The 14,802-nt window shown below is 52.2% G+C and overlaps 1 protein-coding gene across 1 annotated transcript in view; it reads right to left on the reverse strand.

Annotated features, from left to right (window-relative positions):
* The window catches only part of MBTPS2 (membrane bound transcription factor peptidase, site 2), a 387,799-nt gene that overhangs the window by 272,386 nt on the left and 100,611 nt on the right, over positions 1-14,802 (reverse strand). Inside the window, exon 4 of the mRNA XM_078657847.1 lies at positions 13,794-13,897. Coding sequence (XP_078513973.1) covers positions 13,794-13,897 — 104 coding nt within the window. The remainder of the gene's footprint in view (positions 1-13,793; positions 13,898-14,802) is intronic.

The following is a 14,802-nucleotide window of genomic DNA, read 5'->3' on the forward strand; positions in this document are numbered from 1 at the left end:
TTCAGGTATTGCAGCAGCGATGTAGGGCACAGAAGTGAAGTTGAGCATGGTCTCAGTGAGGAAGAGGACATCGGGAGTGAGGGTGGATATTAGGTTCCAAATTTCTGTGGTGTGTTTGCCTAGTGAGTGTGTATTAAGATGGGCACGTGCGAGTTGGTGTGTTTGTTCAAGTGGTGTTTGTGGAGCATTCGGAGTGGTGCTGGTGTGTGTTCTGTGGTACAAAAGGGGGTGGTGGTGGACGGAGCATCTGAACCAATCAAACACTTACAACCAGTCAACAGATCTGGGTTTAATCCATCACCGTTGTTTAGCCCACTCTGCCACCCCAGTTCAGACATGACCATATGCAAATCAGTCTGATTCTGTGCCTCATGGGAACAGTCTAGCCCGAACTGCCAAGCAATGCCTTCCCTGGACCGGAATCAAGCTTCCTAGGACTGGTTTCTGGCATTTCAGCCGTCTTCAGCCAGGCTTGCTTGAATCCAGTGGCAAAGTGAGTGTGAGCTGTGGCAGGTGAAGTTGCAAAAAGAACAACAGATGGACAGAATGCAGAACAATGTCATAAATTCATGCCAGTACAGAGATCTGGGCCTAAATCCATAGTTTTTTTGCTCCCCATGCCATTCCAGTTTGAACCCAGCCATTTGCAAATCAGTCTTGGCCTTGCACTCAATGGGAACAGTCCAGCCTGAACTGCCAGGCCAGGTCCTCCCTGGACTGGAAACAAGCATCGGAGGGCCGGTTTCGGGGTTTCACCCCTCATCAGCCAGGATAGCTGGACTCCAGTGGCATGGAAAGCACGGACCCACGTCTGGGCATACCTTTGCATACCTGTCCCACTCAGGTTGACAAAAGCAAAAAGAACAATTGATGGACAGAATGCAGTATAGTGGCATACATTCACACAAGTACAGAGATCTGTGTGAAGTGGCAGTGTGTGCAGGGGAATGGTCCTACTATGGAGCGTGAGTCGGGGCAGTGACAGTGTTTGTTGTGGTGTCCGGGGGTGAGGGCGTAGAGCTCGGCAATGGTGTATCTTCAGGGGCCGGGAGGACTTTGGGTTGTGGTGCTGGGCGCGTACGGATGCATACGGGCTTGCCTCTGGCGCACCAGCTATATGCATACGCTGGATGGTCGCTCTGCAGCCTGCATTAAATAGGTCCTGGGGTGGGTGGGGCTTCTGTTGGTGGGATGAACAGTGAGAGAGAAAACCAAGGTGGAAAAACCTGGGTAGTGGCAATGTCACTGGATCAGGCTGACACAAGCAGGAACTGGAAGCCCCACAGTGCCGGCTCCTCTGCTAAGACAGAGGAGCGTTTCCCCCACTGCTGCAAAGCAGTGAAAGAAAGAACAAATACAATGATAATAACCTCAAGTTATTTTCATTTTATTTGTTCCTCCTGCGCAGCTTTGCGGGGAGGGAGGGGCAGCTCTGCTCTCAGAGCAGGGCAGGAGTAGTCTGTCCACTCCTAGTGCTCATGACGCTTGGGTCGCCCCTCTTGGGCGGGTCAAACAGTCATGTGCACTTTGCATGTTCTCCATGCAGTCTGCATTACAGCCTACGTGGCGAAAATGCCCAGGTCACAATTCCCTAGCTGAGTGCCAATCCACAGCGCTCAGACCAATCACAACGCTGCCCAGTCCTTTCTCCAGAAGGTAGTCTGTCACAGCAGGGGTGACTCCAAATCTGATAGCCCCCACAACACAGGCCATGGAAGTGACTAGAAGGTCACACATGGATGTCAGCCACAGTGCATCAAAGGGTTATCAAAGCGCCCCAACGCTACTATTTATGATTCTCTTATCAGCCCCATCTCCTTCCTAAGATGTGCCCAGGCCTTTTTTTGGTGACCTCAGATTCAAAGTACATGCTTTGAAGTGTAATGAAGAGCCTGGCTCTTCCTTCATCCAGTGTGTGCCCCACTCAGCTTTCAGGAATACAGAAATCCACAAATCTGTCTGGCGGGAATCCTCTTCCTCCCCATGCTCCTCCATTCAGGGCTGGGTCGCCCTAAATGGAACCCCGCCTTTCATCTATTAGGCCACTCACATACATCCAGCACATGCATGCAACCACACGTACACTGCACAGCATTACATCATAACCATACCAACTTGATGTAGGCCAAGTGGGAGTTAATCACACAAGCGCGGAGCTTTACATGAGTTAGCATGTGGGCTTGACACCAGTGACATGTAAAAAGGCCTGTTCACTCCTACCAATCACTACATGCTATGCTGCCACCACTGAGCTTGTGATACTTAACTTCTGGTAAAGGTAGTAGCCTTTCACCTCCTTGAGGGTAAGCATTTTGGGTGCACCCCCTGGTTGAACAAGACTACAATCTTTGAGACAGGCCTACTTCATGGTGCACACACATGGTTAATCAATCCACCCTTTCACTTATCAATTGATGAATTGATAAGTGAATAGGGTAGATTGATGAATTGATAAGTGAAAGGGTGAATGGATGGAAGGATGAGTGAAAGGGTGGATGTAAGGCTGGATGAGTGAGTGAAAGGGCGGGTAGATGGACAAAAGGATGGATCAATGAGTGAAGGAGTGAAAGGGTGGATGGATGAGTGAAAGGATGGATGAATGATAGGTTCAATGGATGGATTCATGAGTGGATGAGTAGATGGATGGGTGGGTGGATGGAAGGAAGGAAGGATGGCCAAGTGAAAGGGAAATTGAAAGAGGAAGGGGGATGGGTAAATGGATGACTGAACGGGTGAATGGCTGGATGGATGAGTTAATGGATGGATGGGTGGAAGAGTGGATGGACGAGTGTATGGATGGATAGGGTGAAAGGGTAGATGGATGGATGATGGATGAGTAAAAGGGTGGATTGAGGGATAGATAAGTGAAATGATGGATGGAAGGAAGGAGACGTGATGGATAGGTTTGTAAATGGATGAATATGGACATTGTTGGGCACGCAGATGGAAGGACAGAATGAATGGTGAAAGACTGAATGATGAATGAAAGTATGATTACACATTGTAAGCCCCATTATCTTATGCAACATTTCCTATACATTGACTTTCCCATTTATATGAGTGATTGTCTCTTTATAATATGTGTGTGTTGTAACACACGCCAAAACTCTGCCCCACATACTTGGGATGAGTAGCACTATAGAATAAATGAAATACCCATGAGAGAGGGTCTATGTGAAGATGAGGGGTGCCATTGGAGGGTGCTATCAAGGCCAAACTGTCCGAACCAGGCATCAGGTGTTTTCTCTGGGAGCTGGAAAGGTGGGGGCGGTTTTGTTACCACAAAAAGACCTGCACATTCGCTTAAAGCTGCGCGTATACTGACAAACCATGAAGTGCACAATTGTCTCAACCTAATATAAACTTGGGGGCGTGGCCAAGCAGCATGGACGACAGGACGTGAGCTCCACCAGCTCCCGGACTGTGGACCCAGAAATCCTGTTTATTTATCCTATTTGGGCTTCTCAATACTCAAATCGGGAGTCGAGGGCTCCTCTCCCACTGGTGGCCCCTTTCCTGAGCGAAGGCAGCGGGAATCCGCGAGTATCCTCGCAGGAAGAGCTGGCGCTGTGAAAGCCGGACCTCTGCCTACATGAGGCCGGGGTCTGCGGCCTAATCCGGAGTGGTGTCGAAGGGGCGGACCTACCTTGCTGCGATCCCTGGAGGTCGAGGTGCCGCTCTGTGGACGGCGGAGCCCGCTGCCATCTGGGGCTCCGCCTCGGAGGGATCTGTGTGCGGCCGGCAAGATCTGCAGACGGCCTGCATTGCCTGGCTTTGATCCTGAGGCTGAGGGGAGAGACGCGACGGCCGCCTTCCCCCCGGACGCTGCTTCGAGGACGGTGTGGGGGCCTCCCGATCTGGTGAGCGCTGCCTGGAGGGGACCGCATCTGCCCTGGGAGTCCTGGAGGGCTGGTCCGGAGTCTGCGGGAGCCTGGATGAGAGCGGCACTGGGGGGCACACGAGTCCTGGTTTGCAACTCCCTTCCCCGTTGAGCCGGCGTCTCGCTTCCACGGATGTGCGGCCATTGGACGCAACGAGGGGGCCTGTTGGTTGGAGCGCTCGCTGCCCCGTGCCGGCACACTGCGGCGCCCCACCCTCGCTGGGACCTTGTTGGTGGAGGGCCTCGGGGCCCGGGAGGCCGTGATTGTGGGCGTTGTGGTGAGTGGCCATAGACCGGGCTACCCGCCCGGCGCGAAGAGCCTGCATTCTGTGACGGCCTGCTTGCCCCGGACCCCGCCGCTGGAATGGAGAGTGTGTTGTGTGCTGCCTGATATCACCGTTCTGCATCTGGCGGGCCCCATTCCTTTTCTGGGCGCCTCCAGTGGGGCCTGACTGTAGCTCCATACTGCCCCTGCGGACGCTGCCATGGTGGTCCTGGGAGGTCCGGCGTGGGAGACGCCCAACGCGATCTGGACAGCGCCGGTGGCCTGGGGTTCCCCCCGGACGATCCCCTTGTGGTGTGTGCTCTGGGGGCGGCCTGGGCGACGTCGCTTCACTTTCCCTCTGGGGACGACCGGACCGCCTGGCAGGTATCTTACATTGAGGCCCCCCGCTTCTCCCCCTACGGCGGTGGTGTTGGTAGCTCGGAGGGAGACTGGCCTCTGTACCTCCTGGCGGGTTCCCTCATACCGGATGACAGCGCACCGCTAAGATTGGCGACCCCCTCCTGGCGACTATTAGCTTGGGGACACCTGGAGTTTGGCAGCCGAAGACATCAGTACCCAGTGCGCTGGCCCTGGGGGACCGGCCTACGCCGCGCATCAGGGCAAACGTAGCTGGGGGAGGCTTTGGATACCCCTCTGGAGTGCATTGTCGAGACGCTTCGGGTCCTGGCAATGCGCAAGGACAGGATGTCACGCTCCACGCAGCACAATACTATCGCGCAATATACCACCCAGCTGCTGCCCTCGCAGCGGATTGCGCGCCAGTCGGGTCAAGATGAGGGGGCGGATGGCTCTGGTGAACCCTCCCGGGCGGAACTCTTGAAGGCCATACAAGGCTCACACACTGCGTTGGAGCGGCAGATTGAGAAAGTTTCCATCGACGTCAACTTATTGCGAACAGATCTCCGGAAGGTTGCGGATAAGGTCTCGGGCGCTGAGGGTAATATCACACAACTCCAGGGTGAAGTAGCCTCTCTGAATAAGGCGGTCACGCACCTCACGGCCACGACGCGTGCCCTGGAGCGGAGGGCTGAGGATGCAGAGGGGAGGGCTCGTCGCAGCAACATAAGGGTCCTGGGGTGCCGGAACAGCTGGAGGCTGGTAATGCGGAGCGATTCTTAGAGACCTGGATCCGGACGACGCTGTGTCCAAGGGGCCTCTCGGATGTCTTTGTCATCGAGTGGGCGCATCGGGCTTTGGTCCCGCCGCTGCGTCCTGGGGCTCCCCCACGGGCGTTAATCGCCAAGATCCTGAACTATAGGGATCGAGATTGCATCCTGCGAGCGGCGAGGGAATCGGCGGATCTCACCATTGAGAACAGCCGGGTGTCCATCTACCCCGACTATACCCAACAAGTCCAAGAGCAAAGAAAAACCTACTTGGGGGTAAAGCAAAAGCTCCGGGAGATGAAGCTGCAATACATGCTGTTGTACCCGGCCAAACTCAAAGCGCTCTGTCAGGGGAAGGCGCATTTCTTTGAGTCACCAGCGAAGGTGTGGGAGTGGCTGGAGATTAGAGGCGACGACCTTCCACCAGGAGAATGCGGGGGTCCCGGGAGACGTGGGGAACTCGCCCTTCGCGGCGGCGCCACGGCAGACGCAGATGTCGGTCTGGGTCGGCGACTCCTGAGGAACCCAGGATCACAGTGGGTGAGGACGGCGCTATGCTCCTGGATCCTTTGCCGGCGGAGACTGGGCCGGGGGGCCTGGGCCCACCCGGGTCTGGGGATGTACTGGTCCCGGATACCTTACAAGCTACGATACAGGACACGATCTTCACGGCCTCGGTGGTCCCGGAGACTGGTGGAGCTGAGTCGCTGGCAGAGACAGTCCCGTCCTGAGGTGATATGTGGCCTGAGCATTGTCTTTTTCTAACATGGGCGGCCTGTAGGTTGTCCTAGCCTTGCTGTTGATACCCAGTGCCTGGGGTGTTTGACCGCCTGATGCTGGGCGGAACGGTGGACTTTTATCTTGCTGGATGGGGGCTGTATGGTGGGTTGGGGGTGCGTCTGTTGGGGCAATGTCTGACTTGGGACTGCTCCACTTGGTTGAGCCTAAAGACTTTCCTGTTGGACTTGGGTCCCGTAGGGTACTAGGGGGGGGGGGGGAGGGGGGAGGGGGGGGGTTTGTTCTATTGTTTGTGAATGAGTGTTGTGTAGGGTGGATGGGGTGGCCGTGTACGTCCTGGCACAAGCAGGGGGAGGGCAGGGATGCATGTTTCGTTTGGGGTTTGATGTGTTGCAATGGTTAGGAGAGAGGGTGTTGTTGTTGAGGGGCACTGTTAAAGGCATCGAGTGTACTACTGTTCGGACTCATGGGTGGCGGATCGCAGAGAATGCACATAGCAGCCCAGATGGGCGTACTCACCGATTATGGGTGACAAATTCTTAACCTGGAAAGTGCGCGGACTGGGCACTTGTACTAAGAGACACAGGGTCCTCTCCTTCCTCCAGCGCCAAGGGGTCTCCGTAGCGTGTCTGCAGGAGACTCATTTGAATGAGGAGGGTGCTCAGAAGTTGTCCAAAAAATGGAGGGGCAGGTGTTCCATTCCTTCTTTTCCACGTATGCCAGGGGGGTCCTGATCTGGGTGGCGCCTGGGGTTCCCCTTGCCGTTCAGTACGCGGAGGCAGACATAGAAGGCAGGTACTTGCTGCTGCGAGTGAAGTTGGATGGTAGGGATTTCCTGATTTTAAACTCGTATGCCCCTAATGTGGATGATCCTGACTTCTTCTCACATCTTCAGGAGATCCTTGTTTCGGATCTGGATGCCCCCTTCCTCTGGTTTGGGGATTTCAACTTTGTGTTGGATCCGGATCTGGACAGGCACCCCCCCACGTTCTGGTACGAAACCGCGTATGACGGCGCGACTCCGGGAGGTGATGCATAACTTGGGTGCTGCAGATGTGTGGCGTATGGGCCACCCCACACAGAAACTGTATACTTGTTATACCCCGACACATAACACCCATAGTAGGCTGGATAGAATCCTCGCTGCTAATATTGATGCGTCCCTTTCCTTGATGGTTACCCACCAGGCCCGTTTTTTGTCGGACCACGCCCCAGTGACGTGCGTTGCGCAGTGGGTTGCCCAGTCTTCCCGTCCCCGGACCTGGAGGATGCCGATGAACCTCTTACAGGACCAGGTGGGGAGAGAACATGTGGCGACAGCCCTGAATAATTATGTAGATCTGAATTGGGAGGGCGGTGATCTGCCGTATTCGACTAAATGGGAGGCCCTGAAAGCGGTGGTGCGTGGCGCATGCATGGGCCTCACCTATGGGGTCCGGAAGCAGTTGCTCCAGGATTTGCGGGTCGCGGAGGATAGACTTTGGCACTGTCAGTCTCTGTCGGATCCCTTTGACTCGGATCTGGAGTCGGAGAGGATGGCCCTCGTGTGCGTTCATGACATCCTTACCCGTCTGGATAGGTACACTCTGGGCCAATACCGGCAGCGTCTCCACCGTGAGGGGGACAAGTCTGGTCGCCTGCTTGCCTGGATTCTTAGGAGAGAATCCGCCCGGAGCGGATAGTTGCTCTGAGGGATCCTGCTGGGGGCATGGTGCACTCGGAGTCGGATATTCTTGGAGTCCTCCGATCTCACTTGCAGGCGGTGTATACTGCCGACCCCTCGATAACCGAGGCCTCCTATCGGCCCTACCTCCAGGGATTGACACTCCAGGCCCTCTCGAAGGAGGCTGCGGAGGAACTGGACGCGGTCTTAACGCTCCAAGAGGTCAGGGTAGCATTAGCCGCCCTGCCGAGGGCTAAGGCCCCTGGCGGTGACGGCTTCCCGCCTGAATTCTACCAGTCATTTGAGAATGTCCTCGCTCCCCTCCTTCTGCGGGTATAATGAGGCACTGGAGTGTGGCGCCCTCCCGCCCACCATGAATCAGGGGGAGGTTCGTATGATTCTAAAACCGGGAGGAGATGGCTGCGATCCTGCGGCGTTCCGGCCTATAACTCTGATTAATACGGACGTGAAAATCCTTACCAGACTACTAGCCACCCGGCTGGCGCCTTACATGGCGCAGCTGGTGCACCAGGACCAGTGTGGATTTATCCCTGTCCGCAACACCTCAATGAACCTGCGGCGCCTGAACCATGTCCTACATGAGGTGCGTGGTAGGGAGGAACCCCAGGTCCTGGTGTCGGTAGACCTGGCCAAGGCCTTCGATACTGTCAGCTGAGGGTATCTATTAGAGGTGCTCCTTTTTGGCCGGGCTGGGGCCCATGTTTTGCGATTGGATCCGGGTCCTGTACGGAGCACCTCGGGCCAGAGTTCGGCTTGGGTCGGACCGCTCTGAGGACTGGCCTTTGGAAAGGGGCACTTGTCAGGGGTGTCTTCTGTCGCCGCTCCTTTTTGCCCTGGCGATAGAGCCCTTGGCGGTCTCTATTCGTACGGAGATGGAGCAGTGGGGTATCAAGGTTGGAGATACTGTGAATGTGATCTCCCTGTATGCGGATGACGCTCTGTTCTATTTAACGTCCCCGAGGGAGTCGCTGCCCATTTTACTGCAGTTGCTGGACCGCTTTGGCGCGGCCGCAGGACTGCGTATAAACCCTAGCAAGTCCCTGATCTTTCCCCTGGTGGGCTGTGCTGTGGATCCGGGTGTGGGCCTCGCGTGTCTAGGGCTACGATGGGAGCTGGAAGCCTTCCAGTATCTGGGAATCCAGGTGGCCTCGTCTGACGAGCAGTTGCTGGCCTGCAATGCTGATCGGGTGCTTCATTCCCTGCAGCAGTCTGTAACCTTCTGGAACACGCTCCCTCTCTCCCTCATGGGGCGACTAGCGGTTGCAAAAATGGTGATGCTACCAAGAATGCTGTATGTCCTGCAAACTACCCTGTGCCCGCTCCCCTCGCGCATATTTCGCAGGCTCAACACGCTGCTCACTTCTTTGCTATGGGCAGGAGGGCGCAGCAGAGTCGCCCTGCATACCGTGGTCTGGAGCTGGGAGGAGGGGGGCCTGGAGGCTCCGAGATTTGACCTGTATTATTATGCAGCACAGCTCCTGCCAGCCGCGAGGTGGTTCGCGGGCACGGACAATTGGGAACTGCGACTCTTGGCGGGAAGGGCGGACAAGAGGGCGCTGCAGGTGGCCCTGATGAGGGGACGGGGAGCGGACGAGGCCCTCCCCTATGTAGTGCGACACGCTGCGGGGGTCTGGCAACAGTTCGTTGAGAAAATCTTGCGGCGGGCCCCCTTTCATAGGGAGCTGCCGGTGTGGATCTTGGCCCCGGTGATTCTTATGGAGGAACATATGTCCTTTCGGGACTGGCGGGAGGGTGGATGCGAGACATTGGCGGACCTTTACCCGGACGACTCCTTTGCGTCCATTGAACGAGCTACGGAAGCCTTTGGCCTGGGCGGGGGGCAATACCTGCACTATAGAGTTCTCCGGGAGATGGCGAAGACGACCTGGCCGCAATTCCCAGAGGCACCCCCGTTATCCCACACCCTCAACATCCTTCTCTCCTGCGGCAGAGGAAGGCGGTTGGTCACATTATAGTACGCGGCCATGCGACGGGACTCCGCCCCGCCGGTCTCGCCGTCCTGGGCGGCCTGGGAGATGGACCTAGGGGTTGCTCTAGAGCCGGGGCAGCGCAAACGTATTGGGGTCCTGACCCGGAAGGTGTCGTGCAATGCGCGGTTCAAACTGATCCACTTCAATTTTGTACATCGCACTTACATGACCCCGGTCTCCCTGAGGCGTATCTCTGCGAATCGACGGGACAACTGCCCTAGATGTGGGGTAGGGGGAGTCGGATTCCTGCATCTGGCCTGGGAGTGCCCGCTGGTCGGAAACTTCTGGAAGGAGGTGGTGGAGCACATTGGGCGTGTCACGGGCCTCAAGATTGCCTTGACTCCGCTTCATTGTCTGTTGGCCCTGGTCCCCAAACCTAAAAAGAGAAATGTATCCTATACGTTGCGGCAGTTGCTACTGGTGTTGGCAAGGCGACGGGTGGCTATTACCTGGATGGGGCAGAGGGCCCCTGAATTGTCCCTGTGGCTTAAGGATGTCAGGGAATGGTCCTTGGCTGAGGAAACACAGATGCAGCGCACACGCAGGGATGAGAGGCTCCAGGAGGACCTACTAGCGTGGAGGGTAATGTGTTTACTGAACTGTTTACCCCTGAGGAGTCTGGTTCCGAGGAGGACGAAGCGGGAGGCGGGAAGGAAGGACTTGTTTTGGGGTAGTGCCCTGGTGGAAGCGTACGAATGTTCCCCATTATTTATCTATGTGATTTGCCTTGATTCCCCGAGGTTTGCTTATAACTGTGATGTCTGTACCGAATATATGACGTTATCCCGCAGACAAACAGCCCGCATACCATCAGTCCGCAAAAATAATCCCGCATGTACTATTAGGCCGCAAATTAAAAGAACGAAAACTTTTAGAACGAATATGCCTTTAGCACGCATGCCTTTACAACGTAAAGGCATGCATGTTAAAGGTATACTTGTTGTAAAAGTTGTAAAGGTAAGTAAAACACACTACCCACCCTACACTACCCTACACTACCCTACACTCTAATGTAGCACCCCTGCACCACCCACCCTTGACACACAGTCCTTTTTCTACATTTACACTAACCAGCATGACCCCCCGACACTACCATAAAGCACTTTACTTCCCTACACAAACACTACAACAGTACCTTAATACACTACCCCCAGCATGACCCTACACAAACACTACAATACTACACTAAACCACTACACCCCCTAAACCCTAAAATACTACCCCCAGCATGACCCTACACTACAACACTACCCAAACCCTAAGCCACTACACCCCAGCATGACCCTACACTACACCAACACTACAACACTACCCTAAACCACTACACCCCAGCATGACCCTACACTACACAAACACTACAACACTACCCTAAAACACTACCCCTGCATGACCCTACACTACAACACTACCCAAAGCCCTAAAACACTAACCCCAGCATGACCCTACACTACACAAACACTACAACACTACCCTAAAACCCTAAAACACTACACCCCAGCATGACCCTACACTACACAAACACTACAACACTACCCTAAACCCTAAAACACTACCCCTGCATGACCCTACACTACAACACTACCCAAAACCCTAAAACACTACACCCCGGCATGACCCTACACTACGCAAACACTACAACACTACCCCCAGCATGACCCTACACTACGCAAACACTACAACACTACCCTAAACCCAAAAACACTACCCCCAGCATGACCCTACACTACGCAAACACTACAACACTACCCTAAAGCCTAAAACACTACACCCAGCATGACCGTACACTACGCAAACACTACAACACTACCCTAAACCCTAAAACACTACCTCCAGCATGACCCTACACTACGCAAACACTACAACACTACCCTAAACCCTAAAACACTACCCCCAGCATGACCCTACACTACGCAAACACTACAACACTACCCTAAACCCTAAAACACTACCCCCAGCATGAGCCTACACTACACAAACACTACAACACTACCCTAAACCCTAAAACACTACCCCCAGCATGACCCTACACTACACAAACACTACAACACTACCCTAAACCCTAAAACACTACCCCTGCATGACCCCACACTACACTACCCAAAACCCTAAAACACTACACCCCAGCATGACCCTACACTATGCAAACACTACAACACTACCCTAAACCCTAAAACACTACCCCCAGCATGACCCTACACTACGCAAACGCTACAACACTACCCTAAACCCTAAAACACTACCCCCAGCATGACCCTACACTACACAAACACTACAACACTACCCTAAACCCTATAACACTTCCCCCAGCACGACCCTACACTAAACAACCACCACAACTCTACACTACACTAACACAACACTACACTACACAACACTACACTACACAATCACTAACCCACGAAAAAATATAACCCATACCCACTTACCTCTCTCGTCATCGTGGTTTTCACAACGTATGTGCATTTACCATACATGCCTTTAAAACGTAATGCGTTGTAAAGGCATACGTGATAAATGCACATGCGTTTTGAAAAAATGTGGGATAATGGTATGCGAGGTCAATGACCTTGCGGGATAATGGTATGCGGACTGAAAGTCCGCGGGATAAAAAATGCGGGATAATGGCTGCAAACCGTCTGTACTCGAATGGGCCATGAGGAAGTAACCAAACTATTTACACGTGTTTTCACTAGCGATGCCAAGTTTGGGGGGGGGGGGGGTGACTGTTTTGCTGTTAGATGCTAAAATTAAGTTTTTAACCGAAAAAGAAATGAACAGGAGGGTAGGAAACACCGCAAAAGGGGGAAAAAACGGCGGATGAAAAAAATATGCCTTTATTCCTTGCGAACCTTTATGCTTTAATATTCTGGCACTTTACGACTTTATGCTGCCTGACCTCCGGGGTGTGGGCTGAATGGCTGTGTGATACCATGTACGATCGAATTGCTCATTTTTCATCTTTAAGTGCCTGTGGGTGGATTTACCTGATTGTATTCTTTATACTTTCCGAAATAAAAATAATTTTCCCCCCCAAAAAAAAACGAATATAAACTTATTTTCACTTGTACTTTAGTGGTTGTCTATTTACTTACTTACATCAGAGAAGGTTGCACAATAGTATATGTCTGTAAACCTTACATTTTGTCCTGAATTTTGACCCGCTGTCCTGAATTTTTGTCCCGAATTTTGACCCTTTGTCCTGAATTTTTACAGTCACTGTCCTGAATTTGCATCCATGCCAGTTGGCTTGTAAATCTACCCCGTAGCGTTCAGCTTTTGGGATGCCAGTGGGGTAATTTTAGGGTTCAGGGTGGGTATGGGTTTTGGGGTGGCAGTGATAATTTTAGGGTTCAAGGTGGGTATGAGTTTTGGGGTGCCAGGGGTAGGTTTAGGGTTATGGGCATGTATGGGTTTAGGGGTGCCAGGGGAAATTTTAAGGTTCAGGGTGGGTATGGGTTTTGAGTTGCAAGGGGGGACATTTTAGGGTTCAGGGCGGGTATGGGTTTTGGGGTGCCAGGGGTCTAATTTTAGGGATCAGGGAATGTATGAGTTTTAAGGGGGGGGTGTAATATTAGGGTTCATAAGTGTGCTCTAATTGTTGTCCAGTTTCAAATGCAGAATTCCTCACTTTTTTTTTCTTGGCCTGAGCATTACCCGATCCTGATTGTCTGCCATTTTAGACCCGCCCCAATTGATTAAAATTAGCCACGCCCCTTTGTTTGCCAGGTTATCCCCCCTGGAAAATTTTCTGCGGATGCCCATGTGTAGTACTGCCCAATCCTGAACGTTCACGGTCACAGTGCGACTTAATTGCTGACGCAAGAAGATGAGCTCAGCGATGGCGAGTATTATGGCTACTTATGATGTGGGCACCCCCCTCTCATTAAGACAAATCTTCATCCAAAATTGAACACATATGGTGGACCCCAAACAGAGCATAGTAAAAACAGACTGCTTCAAACCCTTTTATGTGGTAACTTTGTACGAAATTATGAGTAACAGCAGAGAAAAACTCACACTTGACAAAAAAGCATGTAGGTTTTAAGACATTCAATAGCGCAAGCGCTCGCACTGTCCTACTAAAAGAGAAGAGAGAGGCTTAAATTACCTTATCGCTGCCACCCCGTGGCCGATTTCGTGTATTACACCGCTGATGAGGATCGCAGAGAAGAAATATGTCAGCTGGCTGATGGGCAGATTGATCCCAGGCACCTGTTAACATTGGAATAACAATACCATAGGGGAATAAGACGCCAGATGTCAAGCGGAAGATTACTGAGCTTGCAAGTGTCACTGTCTAACCGTTAATTTAAACACTTGGGCAGGAGCCTCGGTTTCTTTTCACCTATCAGATGTAAAAAGGTGGTTTTATTTTGCTCATGAGAAAGAACCACTAATTCGCGTTTCTACAGATAAAGGCGAGTGCTAGGTTATCTCTACAACTGTAAGACAGACTTTAATTCATACTGCTTGTGTTCCAGGGTTGTTATAACACGTTTGTCTAATACCTACAGCTCGGTAAATATGTACGATTAAATAACACAAGGACATAGCTAATATAAAAATACCAAATTGTTTTATGACCACATTTTCTTCCATTTGGTAGGTTTTTCTCTTCTTCCAACTTGGTGTTTTTCCGTTGAAATATTTAGTTTACATATAGTACTTGTTAAAAAAAATCTGTGATAATTTCTGTTGGACATGCTTTTTTTTTATATTGAAATTGAAAGTACACTTGTTCCTGTTCAGAGCGTTTCCACATTTCTAGACTTGCATACTAGACATTTAAACAAGTCGTGGAAGGGCTAAGAGTTGCTACTTCAGAGCCATGTTGTTTAAAGTCCTGTTTTATAACTGCCAGATGTACTTCAATTTCATGTGATAGTTATTTAGGATTCGTTTAGACACCTTCAAATAACCGTCAAGTGATTTCTTCGTATGTTTGATGTTTTACGTCTATATTTCAAAGAGGAAAAACACCGGTGTTGCTAATTTCCCTATTTTCTGATGGCACTTTAATCGGAGGTAGGAGCTCTGGTTAACAATGAATTTGCTTGGCCAGACTCCACCCTCAAACCCATCTTGTCAATAGCTGCATATGGACAGGTCAAAACACT

The sequence above is a fragment of the Lissotriton helveticus genome, chromosome 8 (assembly GCF_964261635.1).
Source record: "Lissotriton helveticus chromosome 8, aLisHel1.1, whole genome shotgun sequence".
Classification (NCBI taxonomy): domain Eukaryota; kingdom Metazoa; phylum Chordata; class Amphibia; order Caudata; family Salamandridae; genus Lissotriton; species Lissotriton helveticus.